This window comes from Gekko japonicus, unplaced genomic scaffold, assembly GCF_001447785.1.
Source record: "Gekko japonicus isolate JY-2015 unplaced genomic scaffold, Gekko_japonicus_V1.1 scaffold495, whole genome shotgun sequence".
Classification (NCBI taxonomy): Eukaryota; Metazoa; Chordata; class Lepidosauria; order Squamata; family Gekkonidae; genus Gekko; species Gekko japonicus.
In genome coordinates, this window is record NW_015160850.1 from 1,009,713 (window position 1) to 1,034,008 (window position 24,296).

Here is a 24,296-nt window from a genome sequence, read left to right on the forward strand (position 1 = left end):
GCCACTGGACTGTTTTGGACCGGGGGGCTGGAGGGGGAGCTCTGCTACTTACCTGGCTGCTTCTTGCTCTGACTGAGGGCTGCTGGGAGCAGGGGGCGGGGCTTGTTGCATGTGCCCACCCCCTGGGCTCTTTAATGCCAGAGCTCCGCTCCTGTGCGCTCCTGCAGGATATGACCCCTGGTCCTGCTCTACGTATCTGATGAAGAAGAGAGCCAGTTTGGTGTTGTGGTTAAGTGCGCGGACTCTAATCTGGGAGAACCGGGTTTGATTCCCCACTCCTCCACATGCAGTTGCTGGTGTGACCTTGGGTCAGTCATAAGTTCTTTCAGAGCTGCTCTCTGAAGAGCAGTTTTCGAAAGAGCTCTCTCAGCCTCTCCTACCTCACAGGCAATGCTCCCTCGAAGCTGTGGGTTCTTGTGAACAAAAATTCTACTTTGTGAGCGACTGGCATTAGAGTTACGAGCGAGCGATTTGGCGACTGCATAAAGTAGTTCGCTCTGGAGCCCTCCTTCCTGAACTAAGACGAAAATGTGTGAGCCGGAGGCTAAAAAACTGTGAGGTAGCTCACACTCAGCTTAGAGGGAACACTGCTCACAGGGTGTCTGTTGTGGGGAGGGGGAGGGAGAGGAGGTTGTAAGTCGCTCTGAGACTCCTTCAGGTACTGAAGGGCGGGGTATAAACCCAATCTCTTCTTCTTCTTCGAAAGCTCACACTCCGAAAACCTTGAGTTCCTCCCGGGTTCAAATCTAGCTTTTCTACTGCAGACCAACAGAGCTGCCTTCCTAAATACACATAATTCTATGCAGAAAATCATTCACGTTTGAAGCACCACTCTGTGCCCTTGGAAGTGGCAAGCCCTGGCCTGCGAGCAAACAGATGCTTTTACAGCCGTGAGTCGCACAGCTAGTCTCAGTGGGGCTTCTCATGGGAGTGTGTTTTTGAGGCCAGGTGCTGCTAGAGAGGAGGGTTTGGCTGCTTTGGGTTCGGCTTGTGGATCTGCGCGACCTCCTTTGAATTTCTGCTCCGAGTTCAGCCGTCTCCCCTGATAACCTCCGGCGCAAACTCGCTAAGCAGGAGTCGTCTCTGCTCACATCAGGCTGAGTCACCGTTTCCATTTTAAGCCCCGTCTTCCCAGGAGTGTCGAGCATCTTCCTCTTTTTGCAAAATCCCTTCGGCTTCAGGGAGCGTAATGCCAGCGCTGGGGTGACACAAACCTTCGGGAAGTCCGTAGCATCGCGTAGCACGGAATGCATGGTGGCTGGAGAGACAGTTTGGTGTTGTGGATAGGAGCACTGACTCTAATCTGGGAGGACTTGGTTTTGGTCCCCACTCCTCCACATGCAGCTGCTGGCGTGACCTTGGGGTCAGTCACAAGTTCTCTCAGAGCTGTTCTCTCAAGGGCAGTCCTCGAGAGAGCTCTCTCAGCCCCACCTACCAGTGGTTAAGTGCGCGGACTCTAATCTGGGAGAACCGGGTTTGATTCCTCACTTTTCCACTTGCACCTGGCCGGATGACCTTGGGCAAGCCATAGTTCTGATAAGAGCTGTTCTTGAAAAAAGAGCACTTTCTTTCAGAGCTCTCTCAGCCCCACCCACCTCCCAGGGTGTCTTTTGTGGGGAGGGGAAGGGAAAGGAGTTTGTAAGCTCTCTGAGACACCTTTGGGTAGTGAAGGGAGGGGTATAAATCCAATCTCTTCTTCTTCTTCACCGACCTCACAGGGTGTCTGTTGTGGGGAGGGGAAGGGAAAGGAGATTGTAAATCGCTCTGAGACTGCCGAGTGAAGGGCGGGGTATAAATCCAATCTCCTCCTCCTCTTCCTTTTCTTCCTCTTCCTCCTCTTCCTCACAGGGTGTCTGTTGTGGGGAGGGGAAGGGGAAGGAGATTGTAAGCCGCTCTGAGACTCCAAGTGAAGGACAGGGTATAAATCAAATCCCTTCTTCTCCTTCAAACACCTCTCTTTGTGTTAAGTGCCTTCAAGTTGTTTCTGACTTACCTGACCCTATGAATTAATTTCCTCCAAAACATCCTGCATTAGCAGCCTTGCTCAGATCTTGCAACACATGGAATTTACTGCTGCTGGAAGTGGTGGCGGCTACAAGCATAGACAGCTTCAAGAGGGGATTGGAGAAACTGTATGGAGCAGAGGTCCATCAGTGGCTATTAGCCAGAAGGTATAGAGGGAGCACTCTGTCTGGGGTTGTGATGCTGTGTCTTCTTGGTGCTTGGGGGGGACACAGTGGGGTTCTGGCCCCGCTGGTGGACCTCCTGATGGCACCTGGGTTTTGGCCACTGTGTGAGACAGGGTGTTGGACTGGATGGGCCATTGGGCCTGATCCAACATGGCTTCTCTTACGTTCTTATGTCCGGGGCAGTGATGCTCTGTCTTCTTGGTGCTTGTGGGGCAACAGTGGGAGGGCCTCTAGAGTTCTGGCCCCACTGGTGGACCTCCTAATGGCCACTGTGTGACACAGTTTTGGACTGGATGGGCCTTTGGACTGATCCAACATGGCTTCTCTTATATTCTTATGTCTGGGGCGATGATGTGCTGTCTATTTGGTGCTTGGGGGGGCACAGTGAGAGGGCTTCTAGTGTCCTGGCCCCACTGGTGGACCTCCTGATAGCTCCTGGGTTTTGGCCACTGTGTGACACAGAGTGTTGGACTGGATGGACCATTGGCCTGATCCAACATGGCTTCTCTTATGTTCTTATATCTGGGGCGGTTATGTTGCGTCTTCTTGGTGCTTGGAGGTGCAACAATGGGAGGGCTGCTGGAGTTCTGGCCCCGCTGGTGGACCTCCTGATGGCACCTGGGTTTTGGCCACTGTGTGAGACAGGGTGTTGGACTGGATGGGCCATTGGGCCTGATCCAACATGGCTTCTCTTATGTTCTTATATCTGGGGCGGTTATGTTGCGTCTTCTTGGTGCTTGGAGGTGCAACAATGGGAGGGCTTCTGGAGTTCTGGCCCCGCTGGTGGACCTCCTGATGGAACCTGGGTTTTGGCCCCTGTGTGACACAAAGCGTTGGCCTGGATGGGCCATTGGCCTGATCCAACATGGCTTCTCTTACGTTCTTATGTCTGGGGCAGTGATGCTCTGTATTCTTGGTGCTGGGGGTTACAACAGTGGGAGGGCTTCTGGAGTTCTGGCCCCGCTGGTGGACCTCCTGATGGCCCCTGGGTTTTGGCCCCTGTGTGACACAGAGTTTTGGACGGGATGGGCCATTGGGCCTGATCCAACATGGCTTCTCTGATGTTCTTATGAGTTTGGTCTTCCTCTTCTCCTGCTGCCTTCAACTTTTCCTAGCGTTATTGTCTTTTCCGGTAATTCTTGTTCTCTCAGAAAATTACCAAAGTGCTGTATCTGGAGAAGTGAGCCATGACTCACGAAAGCTCCCGCCCTGCCACAAATTTGGTTAGTCTTCCAGGTGCTCCTGGACTCTCGCTCTTTTCTACTGCTACAGACAGACTCACACGGCTGCCCATCCTGATCTATCTCCAAAGCATGATAGCCTCCATTAGAGAGCCAGTTTGGTGTAGTGCTGAAGTGTGCGGACTTTAATCTGGGACAACCGGGTTTTCAGTCTCCACTCCTCCACTTGCAGCAGCTGGATGACCTTGGGCAAGCCATAGTTCTGTCAGAGCTGTTCTTGAAAAAGAGCAGTTTCTGTCAGAGCTCTCTCAGCCCCACCTACCTCACAGGCAATGTTCCCTCTAAGCTGAGTTAGTGTGAGCTAGCTCGCAGTTTTTTAGCCTCCGGCCCACAGATTTTTGTCTTAGCTCAGGAAGGAGGGCTCCAGAGCGAGTCCTGTGTGCAGGCAATGCGCTTGGGAGACCAGGGCACGTTCCGCCGACTCGCCCAGTGCAGTTTGTGAGAGAGGCCGAGAATTGCAAATATTGATTTCCTCATAAAGCGTAACGCATTGCTTCTCTTAAGAAGGAAGAAACACCCGAAGAGATGTCCAATAAAACCGAGTTGAAATAGCATATTTGCTTGAAAAAGACATTAACTAGCATTTCACAATGGGTTGAAAGCCGGAAGCGATAAGATAGATGTATAAAATCCGGCTCCGCTTCCCCCGCCGGTCCTCTTTCTAAAAGGAGGAGGGGGGTCTTTCCTGAATAAAAAGTCTTTGATTAGCCAGCAAAAAAAGTGTTTAAGGATGGAGCCGGGCACGCTTCTCAGCATCGGGAAAGCTTTGCTCTGTTTCCGCTCTAGAGTTCTGGTTTCAGAGCCAGTTTGGTGTGGTGGTTAAGTGCGCGGACTCTAATCTGGGAGAACCGGGTTTGATTCCCCACTCCTCCACTTGCACCTGGCTGGATGACCTTGAGCAAGCCAGACTTCTGATATGAGCTGTCCTTGAAAAAGAGCAGTTCCTGTCAAGAGCTCTCTCAGCTCCACCTACCTCACAGGGTATCTGTTGTGGGGAGGGGAAGGGAAAGGAGTTTGTAAGCCGCTCTGAGACTCCTTTGGGTAGTGAAGGGCGGGGTAGAAATCCAATCTCTTCTTCTTCAGTAAAGGCAGATCTATCCAAGCCCTTAGTGGCTGGATTCAGGGACCACCACCACCCCGTTTTTCGGCGCCCCTGCTGCGAAGGGTCTTTGCTTAAGGACAATTTTACTGACAACACTTTGGCTCAACAATCAGAGGAAGGCACTTTCTGGACCAGAAATTATTAGCATTGAAATACCACTGGGCGTGTGATTGCACCTTTGGAGACCTCATTTATGGGTTTTTTCTGTGCCCAGTGGTTTCACTTTGGAACCGTTCTCTTCTGGTCCATCATGTATCTATGTTACATAACTTCTGGATTGTAACGTACAATGATATAAGCCAATATGCTCCAATGATATAAGCCAGTATGCGAGAGCCAGTTTGGTGTAGTGGTTAAGTGTGCGGACTCTAATCTGGGAGAACCCGGTTTGATTCCCCACTCCTCCACTTGCACCTGCTGATGTGACCTTGGGTCAGTCACAAGCTCTGGCACAGCTGTCCTTGAAAAAGAGCAGTTTGTGTCAGAGTTCTCTCAGCCCCACCCACCTCACAGGGTGTCTGTTGTGGGGAGGGGAAGGGGAAGGAGTTTGTAAGTCTCTCTGAGACTTCAAGTGAAGGGTGGGGTATAAATCCAATCTCTTCTTCTTCTTCTTCTACCTCAAAGGGTGCCTGTTGTGGGGAGGGGAAGGGAAAGGAGTTTGTAAGCCGCTCTGAGACACCTTTGGGTAGTGAAGGGCGGGGTATAAATCCAATCTCCTCTTCTTCTTCTACCTCACAGGGTGTCTGTTGTGGGGAGGGGAAGGGAAAAGGAGTTTGTAAGCCGCTCTGAGACACCTTTGGGTAGTGAAGGGCGGGGTATAAATCCAATCTCTTCTTCTTCTTCTTCTTCATTGTGATTGACCTCTGAAGAAGGCCTACACAGGCCGAAACGCGTCAGGTCAAGTCCATTGGCCCTGGTGTGCTAGATTTTGGCATTTTTACATGAGGTGTGATTGGACCCTTGTATGCTTTCTAAGTCTTTGTTAATAAATACATGTATCTTTTCATACTATATAATTAAGTTTTTGTTGTTGGCCCTCTGTTCTGTTTGACTCACCTTTTCAGGTTCTGGATCCTAGGGTCTGTGTCGGCCCAGCTCTTTGAATTGGGCCGAGAAGCGGATAATATTCTGCCACACAAATGCCGTGTGGTTTCTGTATGGTCAGTTTGGTGTAGTGGTTAAGAGCGCAGACTCTAATCTGGGAGAACCAGGTTTGATTCCCCACTCCTCCACATGCAGCTGCTGGTGTGACCTTGGGTCAGTCACAAGTTCTTTCAGAGCTGTCCTTGAAAGAGCTCCCTCAGCCCCACCTACCTCACAGGGAGGGGAAGGGAAAGGAGATTGTAAGCCACTCTGAGACTCCGAGTGAAGGGCAGGATATAAATCCAGTCTTCTTCTTCTTCTTGTCTGCCACTGAGTGGACTCTAATCTGGGAGAACCAGGTTTGGTTCCCCACTCCTCCACATGCAGCTGCTGGCAAGACCTTGGGTCAGTCACAAGTTCTTTCGAAGTTGTTCTGTCACAAGCAGTTCTCAAAAGCGCTTCCTCAGCCCCACCTACCTCACAAGGGCGTCTGTTGTGGGGAGGGGGAGAGAAAGGAGATTGTAAGCCGCTCTGAGACTCTGAGTGAAGGGCAAGGTATAAAATCCAATCTTCTTCTCCTCCTCCTTGCCAAAAGGCAGATCACAACATTCGGCACCAGGTGAAACTTTCAGATGGCCCCCAGGGGCAGGCCCCGAGCAAAACCCGTTGCAGTAGTCTAGCTGAAACTTTGCCAGTCTGCAGATGACAATCCCAAGGTCTTGGTCAGAGAGTTCAGGGTGAAGCGAGGGGAGACGGCTTCTGACTGCTGGCGTCCTTTAGTTGGGCTGGACAAAGCCCCCTGTCGTACACGAGCCCAAAGATGGCCGCCGTTTTCCCTACTCGTAAATAAGGGCTCAGTTGACGATCTGAGCAATGGGCCCGTCGGCCCCGCACACTAACACGCCGCGTGTCTTCGCTCTCCGAGACAGGTGGTCGCGAAGAGAGGGAAGGAGTACATCCTGAAGCACATCCCCATCATGCACAAGGACCAGTGCGCGCTGAGCGCCTCCGAAGCCCACCTGAAGTACATCAAGGAGGCCGTGCGGCTGGACGACGTGGCCGTGCATTACTACCGGCTGTACAAGGTACGGGGTTGGGGCGAGGCAGGGGCCCCTTCGAGGCGGCAGCCGCTGAGCGTTTTCCCGGAGGCGTGCATTTCAGCAGCGGCTCGGTCGTTATCCTCATCTGCAGCTGGAGCAGCTTGTCAGAAAAACCGCGTCTCTCTTCCCCCAGAAACAAACATAAAAACGAGTTGCGAGCTCCAATGCGGGGCGGGAGATGCTCCGGGTGTCAGCTCCCATTTGGGGAGCCGTTCGTCACCCCGGGGCTGATCCTGTTGGAGCCTTAAGTGCCGTCTTTATGGGGCGGCTTCTCGGAAGTGCTCTTCTGAACGGAGGCAGAGGGAGGGCTGCTTCGGGGGGCTGGCGCAGTGCGGCTCAGCCCCCGAGGACGTCCGGGGCTGGTCTGGGCGGCTGTGCGATTGGAGAGGGTGGCATAGGCCTACTCGGAAGCAAGAACCTTTTTATTCGGTCGGGCTTCCTCCCCGGAGAGCTTTTGTAAGGGCGCAACCCTAGTCTGCCAGGCTTAGGGACCCAGAGGAGGCGGAAGGGCCTCAGGGTCAACGCTCCCTCTAAGCTGCGGAGTCTCGTGAGCAAAAATTCTACTGTGTGAGCAACTGGCACTAGTGAGTGCGGGATTTGGCTACGGCACAAACCAGTTTGCTACGGAGCCATCCGTCCCGAGCGGAGACAAAAATGTGGGAACCGGATGCTAAAAATCCGTGGGGTGGCTCACACTCGGCTTAGAGGGAACACTGCTCGGGGTCTAACTCAGAGGCGGCCAAACTTGCTTAACGTAAGAGCCAACATAGAATATACATCAGATGTCTGAGAGCCACAAGGCAAATATCACACACATGTTTTTACTAACATTTAATGAGGCTGCCGAAAATAAAAACAATAGGGGTAAAAACAGATATTGATAATGATACTTTATTTGTCCAATGATATTTAAAAAACAATTATTAGGATATATTAATAAGTCAATCATATATCACTTTACTAACTTTCATATATCCTTTTCTCCTAATTCTCCTAATTTCCCACCCCTTTCCGGCTTCCCACAATGTTCCAACCTCCAGCCCATATCTTATGCTCCCCTCATTTCCCCCTTACTTGTTCATCCAATTCTACAGGTAACATATCTTTTAACTATTGTTCTTATACATTTAAATTTCTTCTGAAAACATTCTGACTTGTTCATCAAATTCTACAAGTAACATATCTTTTAACTATTGTTCTTAAACATTTAAATTTTTTACAGATACATTTTTTCAATAGTTATCAAAGCAAAGCAAGTTGTTTTTTTACATCCCAGTACTTTTCTAAATATTCTTTACCATCTTTCCAGTCTGCAAAAAATTCTTCCGCTTCCAAATTTTTAAGCTTTCTTGTCATTTTGTCAATTTGTCCAATGATATTTATTCGTTTGCTAATTTTATTTATTTGTCTGAGAGAGAGAGAGAGAGAGAGAGAGAGAGAGAGAGAGAGAGAAAGGTGGAAAGAGCACTGGGGAAGGAAAGACCGATCGGGGAGGCATGCTTCCCCTTCGCTTCCCCGGCCGCCCTGCCGGGAGCCGCACAATATGTTTGAAAGAACCACATGTGACTCCAGGGCCACAGTTTGGCCACCCCTGGTCTAACCGGATGAGTGCTGGGTGTCCCAATTTGGGAGCTCCCAGCAGTTCCCCCCCCCCCGAGCAAGTGCTGGGTGTCCCAATTTGGGAGCTCCCAGCCGTTCCCCCCCCCCCGAGTTAAATGTTGGGCACACAGGTGACTGATTCAGGCCACGTGGACCAGCGTGCCCGAGCGGTAACTGTTTAAAGCAGGGGTCCCCAACCCGGTGCCCATGGGCACCACGGTGGCTGCCAACACCCGCGAGGTGTTTTAGAATGTGGGCGGGCCCAAATGGGGCTTTTGCCCAGCACGTCCGCTGATTGGCCATCGGAGACTGGCCGTGCGGATTTTTTTTTTACAGCGTCGTTTTAGCGGCGGCCGCCCCCACCGCACAGCCGTCTTTCTGGCGTGGCTGGAGGGAAGCCAGTTTGGTGTCGTGGTTAAGTGCGTGGACTTTAATCTGGGAGAACCGGGTTTGATTCCCCACTCCTCCACTTGCACCTGGCTGGATGACCTTGGGCAAGCCATAGTTCTCTCAGAGCTGCCCTTGAAAAAGAGCAGTTTGTGTCACTCAGCCCCACCCACCTCACAGGGTGTCTGTTGTGGGGAGGGGGAGGGAAAGGAATTTGTAAGCCGCTCTGAGACTCCTTTGGGTAGTGAAGGGCGGGGTATAAACCCAATCTCTTCTTCTTCTTCTTTTACCTCACAGGGTGTCTGTTGTGGGGAGGGGAAGGGAAAGGAGTTTGTAAGCCGCTCTGAGACTCCAAGTGAAGAGCAGGTTATAAATCCAATCTCTTCTTCTTCTTCTTCTTGCCAGCTCTGCTTCCCGCGGCAGCCATTCTGTGGTTACGTCCGCCACGCTGTGTCAGCATTCTGAAGGTGCCCGCAAGATTGAAAAGCTGGCTGAAGTATCCCTCCAGCCCAACCATTCCTGTATCAAATAACCTTTGATCCCTGGGGAGGACTTTCCCTGTGTTCCACGTCATTCCCCCTCCGGTAGCGTTACGCTTGTGACCGGTGTTCCCTCTAAGCTGAGTCAGTGTGAGCCGGCTCGCAGTTTTTTAGCCTCCGGCTCACACATGTTTGCCTTCGCTCAGGAAGGAGGGCTCGAGAGCAAACTAACTGACGCAGCCGCCAAATCGCTCGCTCACAGCTTTAATGCCAGGAGCTCACCAAGCAGAATTTTTGCTCACAGGACTCCACAGCTTAGAGGGAGCGTTGCGTTGTGACCGCTGGTCGCCCGATCTCTGTCCCACGGGCTCGAACCCAGCGTGGCTGTAGGGCTGCAGCCGGCAAGGTTCCTTTCCTATCCAGGCAGCCTCGATCCCCTGCAAGGAAGACACAAATACCTCGATCGGTGGTTTTCGTGTGCAAATGCGCCAGACCTCAGCCATCCAGTGTTGACGGCTGTTGAAATGGCATTCCCAAGGACAGCAGGTTTATGATATTCCCCCTTTTTTTACAGGATAAAAAAGAAATCGAGGCCTCTCTGACTCTGGGGCTCACGACACGGGGCATACAGATATTTCAGGTACGTCTTAAAAGTTTACAGAAGGGTCCACCTTGGGGCCAGACCGCGTAGATGGCGGGAGATCTGTAAACGGGAATTTTTTTTCCTAGGGGGAAAGTAGCTATTTCTTCATTTCGGTTAGCCTGCCCCCTCCCCCCCAAAAAACCCTGTTGTTTTCCCGTTAGGTGAATATGTAATTTTGTGTTGGGGATGGGGGAAACAGCATGCGGAAGTTTAATCCTTCCTTCCCTGGCCTTGATCAGAACTGGCTGCGCACGCATGTGCGGTTTGGGAGACGTTTCAGGCTGCGGTGGGAGGAGGAGGGGAGGTTCCACTCTGACGCTGGATAATCCCTTCCGTCAGTGGAGATTTGGCGTGGGATCCAACCCTACGATGACACGGGCACTAGCCAATCAGCGCTGTGCCCAACTGATTTCTGCTCTATACAGGCTACACCAGTGCCCCCTGGAGGTGGGGGGTGGTCATTCAGCCTGCGGCCCAGAATCCTTTGACTGATTCTGCGCAGGGAGAGTGTTCCATTTGGTAGATCTGGTGGGGCTTTCAGAGAAAGAAACCACTTTTAATGTTCCCATCAGCCTATAGCCAATCAGCTTTTATTTCCTTCTCTTCCCCCCCCCTCCCAGAACGTCAACACTGAAAAGCAGCTGCTTTTCGACTTCCCCTGGACGAATGTCGGGAAGCTCGTCTTTGTGGTGAGTATGAAGCCGGCCCGATCCAGCCTCTCTTCCCGAGAAACTGGGCGTCTTGCCTCTAAATTCCACACCGTGGGCCTTCCCAGTTGGCCACCTAGCCAATGGGAAGGACTGCTGAATGTTAATATAGCCACGGGTTCCTACCAAGCCACTATGGCGTCGTGGCTACGCTGTCGGACTAGGACCCGGGCGATCCGGGTTCAGATACCCCCCACATTGCTACGGAAGGCTTGCTGGGTGAGTTCCAGCCAGTTGTGCGCACTCATCCTGATGTTCCTCGAAGGGTTTTTCTCAGGGCTTTTTGTAGAAAAAGCCCAGCAGGTACCCATTAGCATAATAGGCCACACCCAACAGCAGAAACTCATTAGCCTATTAGGCCACACCCCTGACAGAACAGCTCATTAGCACATTAGGCCGCACCCCCATGTTACCAGAAGTGTGGTCATCCAGCCACACCCACCTTTTGCTTGCTATTCTGTTTACCCTGTTTGTTGTCAAAACCCAGGGCCTTTTTTGTAGCAGGAACTCCTTTGCATGTTAGGCCACACACCCCTAATGTAGCCAATCCTAATGAGTTTTTGATGTTGGGTGTGGCCTATTATGCTAATGAGTTCCTGCTGCCCAAAAATAGCCCTGGTTTTTCTGAACGTACCCCAGAACAAGAAAGCGGTGTACATTGCTTTGAGCTCCTTGGAGGAAGAGGGGGATAAAAATGTACTACCTAAGGCTGTGGTCCCACGGTCATTTTGATCGGGTTTCACCGCTGTTCCCTCTCGCATTTAAAATTGCTGGTCAGATGCCCGCATCCGTCTCCCGCACCGAAGTGGGCTCGTCCTCTCGGTTCCCTAGCGAGTTTTCCGACACCAGGAGAATCAAGTACATTCCGGGTATTTGCGCTTTGAATCCGCGATTTTTCCTATCTGGATTTTTCCTATCTGGACCATAAACATCATGGTCCTTGAAAAGGATTCATTCGAAACGGGTAAATTCCTAGAGTCCCGTGGGACCAGTGACAGCGATACCGACAAGGTGCTGTCTGAATGTAAACCTGTATTGTTCGGGTGAAACATATTTTTGATAATATTTGATACCAATATTTAGACGACAGTATTGAAAAATATAAAAAGAAAAAAAGAGTAAAGCATAAGATTGTTCCACCATAAACATATATTTATCGAACACAGTGATATATATTTTTGTACGCCTCCAAGTCGGTCCCGGAAATCTCCCAGAATGACAACCAGAGGTCACTTCCCCTGGAGGAAATGGCTGCTTTGGAGAACAGACGGTGTTTTTTTACCCCGCTGAGGTTCCTCCTAGAGATGTCAAGGCCCGGGGAAAAAATGGAAACATTCGGGGGGGAAACGGTTTTCCCCCGTTTTTTTCCTGAAGCCTTTTTGTTTTTTTCCGAAAAATTGAAAAAAGAAAAAAAATTGACTATGGAACGTTTTATTTTAACATGATGAATAAAATATTTTAAGACAAAGTGTTCAAATATTTTCCAAATAATTTCTAAAATACATATATATGGTATCAGATTGATCTAATTTCTGTGCACTGAGGACAAGCAAGTCCTAGGTTACAAACTGAACTCTCCAATGCAAGAACAAGATGCATTTCTTCCTTTAGGAAGTGCGATTGTCAGAAGAAAATAAAAAAGTTTCAGTTTTGTTTTTGCATGTGGGAAGGTATTCTGTTTGTACTAATTGTTTCTATACACTATATTTTCAATATGCTAGTTGTGATAATTTCATGCCAAGTAAAAATGTCCATACTCATATTTTATGTTCCTAAAGTAAGAGAATGACTTTCAATCTGGAAAAGAAAAAAGAAATGTTAATGTAGCATTTTTTTTCAATTTTTCTGAAAATTTCCGTTTTTTCCCGGAAAAACCCCGGGGTTTTTTGCGAGCTTCAAAATTTCCGGAAATTTTACATCTCTAGTTCCTCCCCTCCTCAAACCCCGCCCCCCTCGGGTACTACTCTCAAATCTCTAGGCATTTCCCAACCTGGAGTCGGCAGCCCTGAACCCCGCCAAGGAAGGAGGCTTTCTGGCTGGGAGGCTCCCAAAACGCATCAGCGAACAGGGCCGTCGCAACAAGCTCCAGCCAGCAGACCTTAAGGGACGCACGGGAGCTGGCAGGAAGAGGCATTCTCATGTGTATATGGTTGTAGCTCCTGCAGATGTGATGCCACGGATCTTGTTCCATGCGCTCAGTCCCTGTCATGTCGGCAAGGGGAGGGCGGAGAGCAGAGCCTCCTCCGGTGCTTGCCCCCCGCATTTGTATTCCGAGGTAGACTGCCTCCGAACATGGAGGCACTACTTAGCACTCATGGCCAGTGTTCCCTCTAAGCTGAGTTAGTGTGAGCTAGCTCACAGTTTTTTAGCCTCCAGCTCACACATTTTTGTCTCAGCTCAGGAAGGGTGGCTCCAGAGCGAACTGATTTACACAGGAGCCAGATCGCTCGCTCACAACTTTATTGCCAGTAGTTCACAAAGTAGAATTTTTGCTCACAAGACTCCACGGCTTAGAAAGAACAGTCATGGCTAACAGCGGTCCATGGACTGGTCTTCCCCAAACCCATCCGGTCCCCTTTTAAAGCCACCAAAAGCAGCGCCGCGTCTACTGGCAGTGAGTTCCGCAAGTTAATTGCTTCTTGCTCACCCTCATAGGGGAAGAGGTTCGAGATCCTCCCGGATGGCTTGCCCTCGGCCCGCAAGCTCACCTATTACACGGGCTGCCCGATGCGCTCCCGGCACCTCCTGCAGCTCCTGAGCAGCAGCCACCGCCTCTACATGAACCTGCAGCCCGTCCTGCGGCAGATCCGGAAGCTGGAGGAGAACGAAGGTAGCGGCTTCTTCCTGGCTCCTCTTTTCCGGGAGCTCGCTTCCAGCATCTTCCAAGTCACTCTTCACAAATAAGCTACTGGTTCACAAAAATATTATGGGGGGCAATGTTGCAGGACAATTTTTAAAAAATATGTTCTTCCAGGAAGTGGCAAAAGGTAGCTCTAGGAATTTCCAGAAACGCGATGGTAGAATCATAGAGCTGCCGGCGATTCCTAGAGCGACCCCGGAAGTGACAACGGGTAGCTCTAGGAATCGCTGGGAACTATGGTAAAATCATAAAAGTTTCTTGAGATTCTTAGAGCTACCTGTCATCACTTCCAGTAAGCACACAAGGCTGCAATTTTTTTTATTCTTTATGCATTGGTGGGCAAGGGGGCCTGAGCATTGGCGGGCAAGGGGGCTTGGGGGCAGGGGATCCCCCAGACCCACGAGAGAAGCCCTAGGTTAGTCTGACAGGCCATGCACGTGGCCGAGAGAGAAAGGGAGAGAAAATCATTTATGGCAACCACAAAGGGGAGGGGCTGGGAAAAGAGATACGAAACACTTTCATAAGAACATCAGAGAAGCCAATGTTGGGTCAGGCCAGTGGCCCATCCAGTCCAACACTCTGTGTCACACAGTGGCCCAAATACCAGGGGCCACCAGGATGTCCACCAGCGGGGCCAGGACACTAGAAGCCCTCCCACTATTGCCCCCGCCCCCAAGCACCAAGAAGACAGAGCATCCCTTGCCCCAGACTGAGAGTCCCTATCTATACCTTGTGGCTCATAGCCACTGATGGACCTCTGCTCCATATGTTTCTCCAATTCCCTCTTGAAGCCGTCCATGCTTGTAGCCACCGCCACCTCCTGTGGCAGTGAATTCCAAGAATCACTCTCTGGGTGAAGAAGGACTTCCCTTTATCTGTTCTAACCCGACCACTGAGCAATTTCATTGAGTGCCCACTTGAGTTCTTGCATTGTGAGAAAGGGAGAAAAGGACTTCTTTCTCGACCTGCTCTTTCCCATGCATCATCTTATAAACCTCGATCATGTGTCCCCTCAGTCGTCGTTTCTCCAAGCTAAAGAGCCCCAAGCGCTTTAACCTCTCTTCATAGGGAAAGTTTTCCAACCCTTTTATCATTCGAGTTGCCCTTTTCTGCACTTTTTCAGTTGCTCAGGAGAAAGGTGGGTGGGTAGAGAGCTAGTTTGGTGGAGTGGGTAAGTGCGTGGACTCTAATCTGGGGAAACCGGGTTTGATTCCCCACTCCTCCACTTGCACCTGCTGGATGACCCTGGGCAAGCCATAGTTCTGGCACAGCTGTTCTTGAAAAAAAGAGCAGTTTCTGTCAGAGCTCTCTCAGCCCCACCTCCCTCACAGGGTGTCTGTTGTGGGGAGGGGAAGGGGAAGGAGTTTGTAAGCCGCTCTGAGACTCCTTTGGGGAGTGAAGGGCCGGGTATAAATCCAATCTCTTCTTCTTGAAAAAGAGCAGTTTCTGTCAGAGCTCTCTCAGCCCTGCCTACCTCTCAGGGTGTGGGTTTTGGGGTGGGGAAGGGACAGGCGTTTGTAAGCCGCTCTGAGACTCCTTCGGGTAGTGAAAGGCGGGGTATAAAACCAACTCTTCTACTCGTCTTCTTACAGAGAAGAAGCAGTACCGGGAGTCCTACATCAGCGACGCCCTGGACCTCGACATGGACCAGCTGGAGAAGCGGTCGCGGGCCAGCGGGAGCAGCTCCGGCAGCGTGAGGCACAAGCGCCTCTCCCGCCACTCCACCGCCAGCCACGGCAGCTCCCACACCTCCGGGATCGAGGCCGACCCCAAGCCCCGGGACCGCGGGGCGGAGGACGACTTCCTGCCCGCCGCCATCCACCGCAAGCTGAGAGCCTGCAGCTCCATGACTAGCCACGGCAGCTCCCACACCTCCGGCGTGGAGAGCGGGGAGAAGGAGCGGCTGGAGGAGGACTCCCAAGACGACGGTAACGTGCGCCCCCCCCCCCCAGGGGAGGCAGAAGCGGGGGGGGGTTTGTTTTCGCACCTCGAGTCCATTGCCAGAGAAGGGCGGGGTCAAAGTGTTCCGAGAGACTAAAACGAAAGCCGCTTAACTATTATTAAAATCCGTCACGTTCCTTTTCCTGCTGAGGTGCGCTGTTCCGCTGAGATTTCCTTTTTTTTACCCCACAAAGAGAGCTTCACTTAATACCGTCTAGCGTTCGAGAACGAAGGGATGCAAAAAGGATTCTGGGGATGTGTTCTTAGACTGTCCTGAGTAACTGGCGTGTAACTTTCTCCTCCTGCGCTGTTTCGAGAACCTTGTCGCTACGAGGCTGTCGAGAAATACTGTCCCCTTTCAAGCCCCGGGTTTTAGTTGCTGATACAACCGTTCTCGGGGAGCGTCATCACTTGGGCTCTAAACCGGCTGTCTCATCCCGGGGGGGGGGGAGTGTAATTTGGATGATAGGTTCTGTCTAGTTAACCCCTGCTCCTCCTAGGTACAGCTCTCTTTGGTTCCCCAAAAGGAAGAGGGTGTGTATATGGAGGGAGACAAGGAAATCCTAGGATAGTCTGCAATGCACTGAAATTGCTTTTGAGTTAGATTTCAAGTCCAGTAGCATCTTTTTTTAAAAAAATACTTTATTTATGTAGTTTTACATTATACAACCACAAACATTTCTATACTATATTCATTTTTTTGGAGGTCTTGTACATAGTAAGTTCCCCAGACATAATACAGGTGCAGTTCCCAGGCTCTAAAAGCAACAAGCTGGCAGTCAAGCGTACTCCCCCAATACATCCTCCAGTTGTTTGGCTTAGGCATTACAGCAGAGTAAAATACAGGCGTACAGGCAGGGGGGGGTGAGCAACTGTACAGAGATACAATCAACACAGAACACCATGGCAGCTTGCTGACACCCCCCCACTTATACACTCTTAACCATTTGTTTTGAAATTTAGTTTCTTCTTTTCCACGTAACAACATTGTTAATTTGTCTAACTCAGCTATATCCAGCAATTTCTTTGCTATTTCTATCTTAGAGGGTAACTTTTCCGTCTTCCAATATCTTGCTACCATGATTCTAGATGATGTTAAGATGTATGTTAGTAAATATTTATCATTTTGGTTAAAGTTATCTGGGATAATATTTAATAAGTATATTTCCGGTACTAAATTTAGATCCACATTCATTATCTCTAATATCCATCGCTTAACCATTTTCCAGAATTTCTGCATATTACCGCATTTCCACCACTTAGGTATAAACGTTCCTACGTTGTTCTTACATTTCCAGCAATTCTTTGATATTTTTGTAGAGCATTTTGCAATTCTATCCGGAGTCCAATACCATCTATAGTACATTTTATATAGGTTTTCTTTATAAGCAATTGATTCCAAATATCTCATTGTCTTCCATATTTTATCCCATTCATCAAATGCTATAGTATATCCCATATCCCTCATCCATGCTAGCATAGAAGGCTTAACCACCTCATCCTCCATATATCTTTCTAAGAAGAGTCCAGTAGCATCTTAAGAGACCAACAAGGCAGATGGTGAGAGGGAGGGGAGGGAGGGATGAGCCAGTGCTGGAGTCTCGTGGCCCTTCCTTAAAAGCCCAGGGTCCTGCCGATCGCCACTTTGGGGTCAGCAAAGGATTTTCATCCAGGCCAGATTGGCCCAGGGATTCTGGAGGTTCTTTGCCTTCCTCTGGGCCAATGTTCCCTCTACGAGAGCCAGTCTGGTGTCGTGGTTAAGTGCGCGGACTCTAATCTGGGAGAACCGGGTTTGATCCCCCACTCCTCCACTTGCACCTGCTGGTGTGACCTTGGGCAAGCCACAAGCTCTGGCACAGCTGTCCTTGAAAAAGAGCAGTTTCTGTCAGAGCTCTCTCAGCCCCACCCACCTCCCAGGGTGTCTGTTGTGGGGAGGGGAAGGGAAAGGAGTTTGTGAGCCGCTCTGAGACTCCAAGTGAAGGGCGGGATATAAATCCAATCTCTTCTCTTCTTCTTCTAAACTGTGGAGCCTCGTGCGCAAAAGTTCGACTTTGTGAGGCGCCGGCATTAAAGTTGTGAGCGAGTGATTGGGCTCAGGCCCGTAGCCAGGATTTTTTAAATTGGGGGGGCCCTTTAAATAAGTCGGGGGGGCACCCCACGTGGACACCCCCACAACTCCCCCCAAGGCAGCGCCACAAATAAAAAATTGGCAGTTGGGGGGCTGGACTGGATGGGAAGTGGGGGGGCTGGTAGGAAGTCGGGGGGGGCGGGCCCCGAGGTGCCCCACTGTAGCTGCGGGCCCGATTTGGCGACTGCATAAGTTAGTCTGCTCCGGAGCCATCCCTTCCTGAGCCAAGACAAAAATGTGTGGGCCGGAGGCTAAAAAACTGTGAGCTGGCTCAGGGGGAACACTGCTCTGGGCATGGAGCAGGAGTCGCTGGGGGTGTGGAGGGGGAGGTATTTTGGTGTAGTGGTTAAGTGTGCAGACTGTAATCTGGGAGACCCGGGTTTGATTCCCGACTCCTCCACTTGCACCTGCTGATGTGACCTTGGGTCAGTCACAAGCTCTGGCACAGCTGTCCTTGAAAAAGAGCAGTTTGTGTCAGACTTCTCTCAGCCCCGCCCACCTCACAGGGTGTCTGTTGTGGGGAGGGGAAGGGAAAGGAGTTTATGAGCCCCTCTGAGACACCTTTGGGTAGTGAAGGGCGGGGTACAAATCCAATCTCTTCTCTTCTTCTTCTTCTTCTTCTATTTGTGAATCTCCTGCACTGTGCAGGGGGTTGGACTAGATGACCCTGGAGGTCCCTTCCGACTCTATGATTCTAAGATTTGGGAGGTAAAAGCTCTGAGGATTCCAAAGCTCCCTCCAGCTATTTGACAAAGGAAGCTCTGGCTCTCAAAATCTCACACCCCAAAGATCTTCTTGGTCTCCAATCTGGCTCTTCTACTGTAGACCAGTGCTGCTTCCCTCTGAAGCCGTCTTCCCAATTTTAGTGGTTCACAGCCGAAACATCTCCCCGAAGATAATCGACTGTTATTTTCCATGCCAGTTCCGGATGCTTGTAAATGGGATTTTGCCTTTTTCTCCCCGAAATGTTCCTTTTGGTGACAGTAACGGCACTTCCTGTCTCTCTTCCAGAAATAGAAATGTTGGTTGATGACCCGCGAGACCTCGACCCAACGAGCGAAACGTCTCTGGAAGACATCAGCCCCGACGTCTGCATTTATATCACGGAGGACATGCTGATGGCAAGAAAGTTTAACGGGCACTCAGGTAACGCCATAAAAACAGTGGTCCCACCTAGTCCAGCATTTTGTCTCACACAGCGGCCAGCCAGTTCCTCTGGAGGGCCAACAACAGGGCAGAGAGGCTGAGGCCTTCGTAAGAACATCAAAAGAGTCCTGCTGGATCAGACCAGTGGTCCATCTAGTCCAGCATCCTGTCTCACACAGGGGCCAACCAGTTCCTCTAGAAAGCCAACAGCAGGGCATAGAGTCCAAGGCCTTCGTAAGAACATCAAAAGAGCCCTGCTGGATCAGACCAGTGGTCCATCTAGTCCAGCATCCTGTCTCACGCAGGCCAACCAGTTCCTCTGGAGGTCTAGCAACAGGGCATAGAGGCCGAGGCCTTCATAAGAACGTCAGAACAGCCCTGCTCAACCAGACCAGTGGTCCATCTAGTCCAGCATCCTGTCGCACACAGTGGCCAACCAGTTCCTCTGGAGGGCCAACAACAGGGCATAGAGGCCAAGGCCTTCACAAGAACAGCAGAACAGCCCTGCTCACTCAGACCAGTAGTCCATCTAGTCCAGCATCCTGTCTCACACAATGGCCAACCAGTTCCTCTGAAGGGCCAACAACAGGGCTCAGAGGCTGTGGCCTTCCCCTGGTAAGAACATCAGAAGAACCCTGCTGGATCAGACTAGTGGTCCATCTGGTCCAGCATCCTGTCTCACATAGTGAGCCAAAGCCTTCTCCTGTTGTTGCCTCCTGACTCTGGGATTCGGAGGATTAGTGCCTCTGAATGTGGAGGTTCCCCTCAGCCACCATGGGAAGGAGCCATTGTTGGATTTATCGTCCACGAATCTGTCGAATCCCCTTTTAAAGCTGTTTCTCCCTGTGGCCATCACGACATCCTCTTGGCAGCAAATCCCACATTTAAATCACTCTCTGTGTAAAGTAGTTTCAGGGGGGTAGCCACTGAATTCAAACTTCCTTCTGTGGAAAGCACTATTTCCTGTTGTCCCTCCTGAACCTACTGCCCATCAGCTTCACTGAATGCTCTTGAGTTCTAATATTTTGGGAGAGGGAGAAGAAGTTCTCTTTGTCAGATCCCTCCACTTCATGCCCTAAAAGGTAAAGGTAAAAGGTCTCTCTTGCTCGAAAGCCAGTCGAGTCCGACTCTAGGGTCGCGGTGCTCATCTCCATTTCCAAGCCGAAGAGCCAGCTGTGTCCGAAGACGTTTCCGTGGTCATGTGGCCGGCATGACTAAACAAGGAGGCGCACGGAACGCTGTTACCTTCCCACCGAAGTGGTCCCTATTTATCTACTTGCAATTTCTTGCTTTCGAACTCCCAGGTTGGCAGGAGCTGGAACTAGAGACGGGAGCTCACTCCGTCATGCGGCACACTCGGGTCTCGAACTGCTGAACTACCGACCTTCCACAGCCTGCAGTTCAGCCTCTTAACCCCTTGAGCCACCGCAGCTCCTGGGGAGGTGCAAAATTGGACACCTGGCATGTCCAGTATGATGTATGACTGCTTCTCCCGGTATAACCCCCCGTCATCACAGAGCCTACCACTGGTGCCTGGTCCATGAATCGACTGTTTGTCCTCCACCACGGCAGTGGCCTTCTTGGTGGTATCCCCTGCCCTCTAGAACCCGTTCCCCAAGAAGGTTCGTGCCCTGTGGGTTCTATTAGGGTTCCATAGGGCATGCGAGACTGCCTCGTCTTGTGCAGAATTTAATTAACCAAGGGAACAGGTGAGCTGCAATGCTCCCTCTAAGCTGTGGAGTCCTGTGAGCAAAAATCCTCCTGTCTGAGCTCCTGGCATTAAAGCTGTGAGCGAGCGATTCGGCTCCTGCATAAATTCGTTTGCTCTGGAGCAATGCTCCCTCTAAGCTGTGGAGCCTTGTGAGCAAAAATTCTCCTGTCTGAGCTCCTGGCATTAAAGCTGTGAGCGAGCGATTCGGCTCCTGCATAAATTCGTTTGCTCTGGAGCAATGCTCCCTCTAAGCTGTGGAGCCTTGTGAGCAAAAATTCTCCTGTCTGAGCTCCTGGCATTAAAGCTGTGAGCGAGCGATTCGGCTCCTGCATAAATTCGTTTGCTCTGGAGCAATGCTCCCTCTAAGCTGTGGAGCCTTGTGAGCAAAAATTCTCCTGTCTGAGCTCCTGGCATTAAAGCTGTGAGCGAGCGATTCGGCTCCTGCATAAATTCGTTTGCTCTGGAGCAATGCTCCCTCTAAGCTGTGGAGCCTTGTGAGCAAAAATTCTCCTGTCTGAGCTCCTGGCATTAAAGCTGTGAGCGAGCGATTCGGCTCCTGCATAAATTCGTTTGCTCTGGAGCAATGCTCCCTCTAAGCTGTGGAGCCTTGTGAGCAAAAATTCTCCTGTCTGAGCTCCTGGCATTAAAGCTGTGAGCGAGCGATTCGGCTCCTGCATAAATTCGTTTGCTCTGGAGCAATGCTCCCTCTAAGCTGTGGAGCCTTGTGAGCAAAAATTCTCCTGTCTGAGCTCCTGGCATTAAAGCTGTGAGCGAGCGATTCGGCTCCTGCATAAATTCGTTTGCTCTGGAGCAATGCTCCCTCTAAGCAAAAGAGTGGTTTCTGTCAGAGCTCTCTCAGCCCCACCTGCCTTACAGGGTGCCTGTTGTGGGGAGGGGGAGGGGAAGGGAAAGGAGTTTGTAAGCCGCTCTGAGACACCTTTGGGTAGTGAAGGGCGGGTTAGAAATCCAATCTCCTCCTCCTCCTCCTCCTAAAAAACTGTGAGCTGTCTCATACTAACTCAGCTTAGAGGGAAGACTGGTGAGCTGCTCTGCTCTCCAGATGTGTTCCAGAGATGATGACCGGTTGCATTCTTATTAGAATCTGTTTTTGTTGCATTCATTTGGATTTACGGGTTTTATCATCTATTTAAGTTTGAATGCTGAGTTGTGAACTGCCTCCCCCCCCCCCCCGAGTCCTCTGTTGAGGAGAAGGTGCAGTCTAGAAATCGAACACATAAATTAACACATGGGCTGTTGCCAGCAGTAATAAATGGAGTGTCCGTGTCTAAACGATGGACCCCCGTCTCTGTTTTCCTCCATGTCCTCTGATTCAGGATTGGTCGTCAAAGAAGTCAGTTCGTCGACTTCGAGCTCCTCGGAGACGGTCGTGAAGCTTCGTGGCCAAAGCATCGATTCATTGCCACAGGTTTGTGAGCCGGGGGGGGGGGGCAGATTTAATCGTATTACATCCGTAAATCCCGTCTCGTCCCAACCGACTTACTGCGACCTCAGCAAGGAGCTTGCAAGGAGCAGAGGCGGTCGGCCGCGGCCTTCCTCTGCAGAGCCTTCCTGGGTGGCCTCTCATCCAAGCGCCGACCCTGCTTAGCTTCCAACTTATGGTGACCCCAGCAAGGGGCTTCCAAGGCCAGTGAGAAGCAGAGGTGGTTGGCCATTGCCTTCCTCTGCAGAGCCTTCCTGGGTGGTCTCCCATGCAAGCGCCGACCCTGCTTAGCTTCCAACTTATGGAGACCCCAGCAAGGGGCTTCCAAGGCCAGTGAGAAGCAGAGGTGGTTGGCCATGGCCTTCCTCTGCAGAGCCTTCCTGGGTGGTCTCCCATGCAAGCGCCGACCCTGCTTAGCTTCCAGCTTATGGCGACCCCAGCAAGGGGCTTTCTGGGCAAGTGAGAAGCAAAGGTGGTTTGCCATGGCCTTCCTCTGCAGAGCCTTCCCGGGCGGCCTCCCATCCAAGCGCCGACCTTGATTAGCTTCCGAGATCTGACGAGATCAGGCTCTGTCATGCCACCGTACCCCCCCCTTAGTTGCGTTGCATGAATTTAAGCATCTTGGACCATGATCCAAATGGCAATTTCTAATCCAGTGCTGAATCACTCTTTACTGTTAAGAGTTTTTTCCTAGTATCCAGATTGTACCGTCCTGCCCATAATTTAAACCCATTCTTGCAAGTCCTCTCCTCTGCCGCCAACAGGAACGGCTCCCTGCCCTTCTCTGAGTGAGAGCCCTTCAGATACTTCGGGAGACCAATCACGTCCCCCCTCAACCTCCTCTTCCTCAGACTCAACATCCCCAAGTCCCTCAGCCTTTCCTCGTGGGGCTTCTTGATCTCCAGGCCCCCGATCATCCTCGTCACTCTCCTCTGCACCCGCTCCATTCTCTCCACATCCCTTTTGAAGTGAGGCTTCCAGAAGTGCACACAAAAATCCAGGTGCAGCCTGAACAATGCAGTGTACTGCACAGCAGTACCACCAGATCCTGCGATTTGAATGTTACATCTCTGTTAATACACCCCAGAATCACATTCGCCTTTTTTGCCGCTGCATCACACTGACTGCTCATATTTAGCTAACACTCCCCCCATACCCCAAGATCTTGTTCCCACACACCGCTACCCGGCAGATAGCTTCAATTGTACCTCTGAAGTTATTTGCTGATCCCGGCTTCTCTTCCCCGCAGACGGTCTGCCGAAAGCCAAAGACCTCCACCGACCGGCACAGCTTGAGCCTGGACGACATCCGGCTGTACCAAAAGGACTTCCTGCGCCTGGCCACCCTCTGCCAGGAGACGGCCCAGAGCTACACGTTTGGCTGCGGCCACGGACTGGCGGAGGAAGGCCTCTATTGCAACGGCTGCCTGGCTCGGCAGTGCGTCAACATCCAGGACGCCTTCCCCGTCAAGAGAACCAGCAAATACTTCTCCCTGGATCTCGCCCACGAAGAAGTGCCAGAGTTTGTCGTCTGATGCCACCGCCTTCTCGAGGGCCGCTTCTGAGACGGTTGCTCTAAGAAGACAGCCTGAGGGCCCCATTGTGGTTTCCTCGTGCTCTTTTTCTTTCTTTTTCTTTTTTTTTTTTGGTGCCATAGAGGATTTCTCCCCTCCCGTGTCTTTTCTCTTGGGTACTTAAACGTCAAGGCCTCGTCCATCACGGCACTGTTACGGACCCCCTTCGCAGGGACGGAGCCATTTTTCGTGCCGTGTGGCAGAATTTGACCCGGGTTTAAATTGGTTGGATTTAGAAGGAAAGGGTCTCTTCCTTTGAATGCAACTCGTTCACCGTTCCCTCGGGTTTTCTGACCAAAAGGCGTAGAACGTGGGTAACGTTTTCAGTTTTCCCTTTCCACCTCGTGGAAGCCCTCGACGTTTTTCAGCACTTCGGATGTTCTCGCGACTTGCATCGCCACGCGAGGGTTTTCGTTTGTTTTCGCGCTTTGATTTCGGCCATCGTGGCGGGGACAGTAAAAGTAACAATGTCCCGATTGTTTGGGGGAGGGGGGTCCCCTCTTCTGTGTTGCGTCAAGCCAAAGAAACTCCGCACATCCCAAAGGGACAACATCGGGACGACGGAGTGGGCAAGAACCGAACGAAAGGACGCTCTACGGTGGTCGGTGACAGCCAAAGGTTGCACTACAATCAGCCCATCTTGCGTTGTCTGTTCTGCCAAAAAACAAACCGGACGCGGGCCATGATCCGAGTGGATCCTTCTCCGTCGGATTGTTTTGTGTAAAGTTTACAGGAAAGTGGGTGTTTCAAAAAATGAGAGAGAGAGGGATTTGGAGAGCTTCTGGAAGCTTCTTAGAAAAAGAAACCGAATGACCTTTAAAGATGTAGCAATAAGATTTGCTGACCAAAGTACCTTAAGTTACAGAGAGTGAGAGACAGAGAGATTATATAAAAAAGAAGAGAAATACATATATAAGTCTATAGAGAGAAGTATATGTTTTATGTTTATGTATGGTTGGAACGTAT

General features: G+C 51.0%; 1 protein-coding gene across 1 annotated transcript in view; it reads left to right on the forward strand.

Annotated features, from left to right (window-relative positions):
* The window catches only part of FRMD6 (FERM domain containing 6), a 121,080-nt gene extending 96,993 nt beyond the window's left edge, over positions 1-24,087 (forward strand). The window contains exons 7-14 of the mRNA XM_015420880.1: positions 6,545-6,700; positions 9,755-9,820; positions 10,444-10,512; positions 13,186-13,360; positions 14,983-15,318; positions 18,471-18,605; positions 21,651-21,742; positions 23,007-24,087. Of these exons, the coding sequence (XP_015276366.1) occupies positions 6,545-6,700; positions 9,755-9,820; positions 10,444-10,512; positions 13,186-13,360; positions 14,983-15,318; positions 18,471-18,605; positions 21,651-21,742; positions 23,007-23,291 (1,314 nt within the window). The 3' untranslated portion in view covers positions 23,292-24,087. The remainder of the gene's footprint in view (positions 1-6,544; positions 6,701-9,754; positions 9,821-10,443; positions 10,513-13,185; positions 13,361-14,982; positions 15,319-18,470; positions 18,606-21,650; positions 21,743-23,006) is intronic.
* Positions 24,088-24,296: the final 209 nt, after the last annotated feature.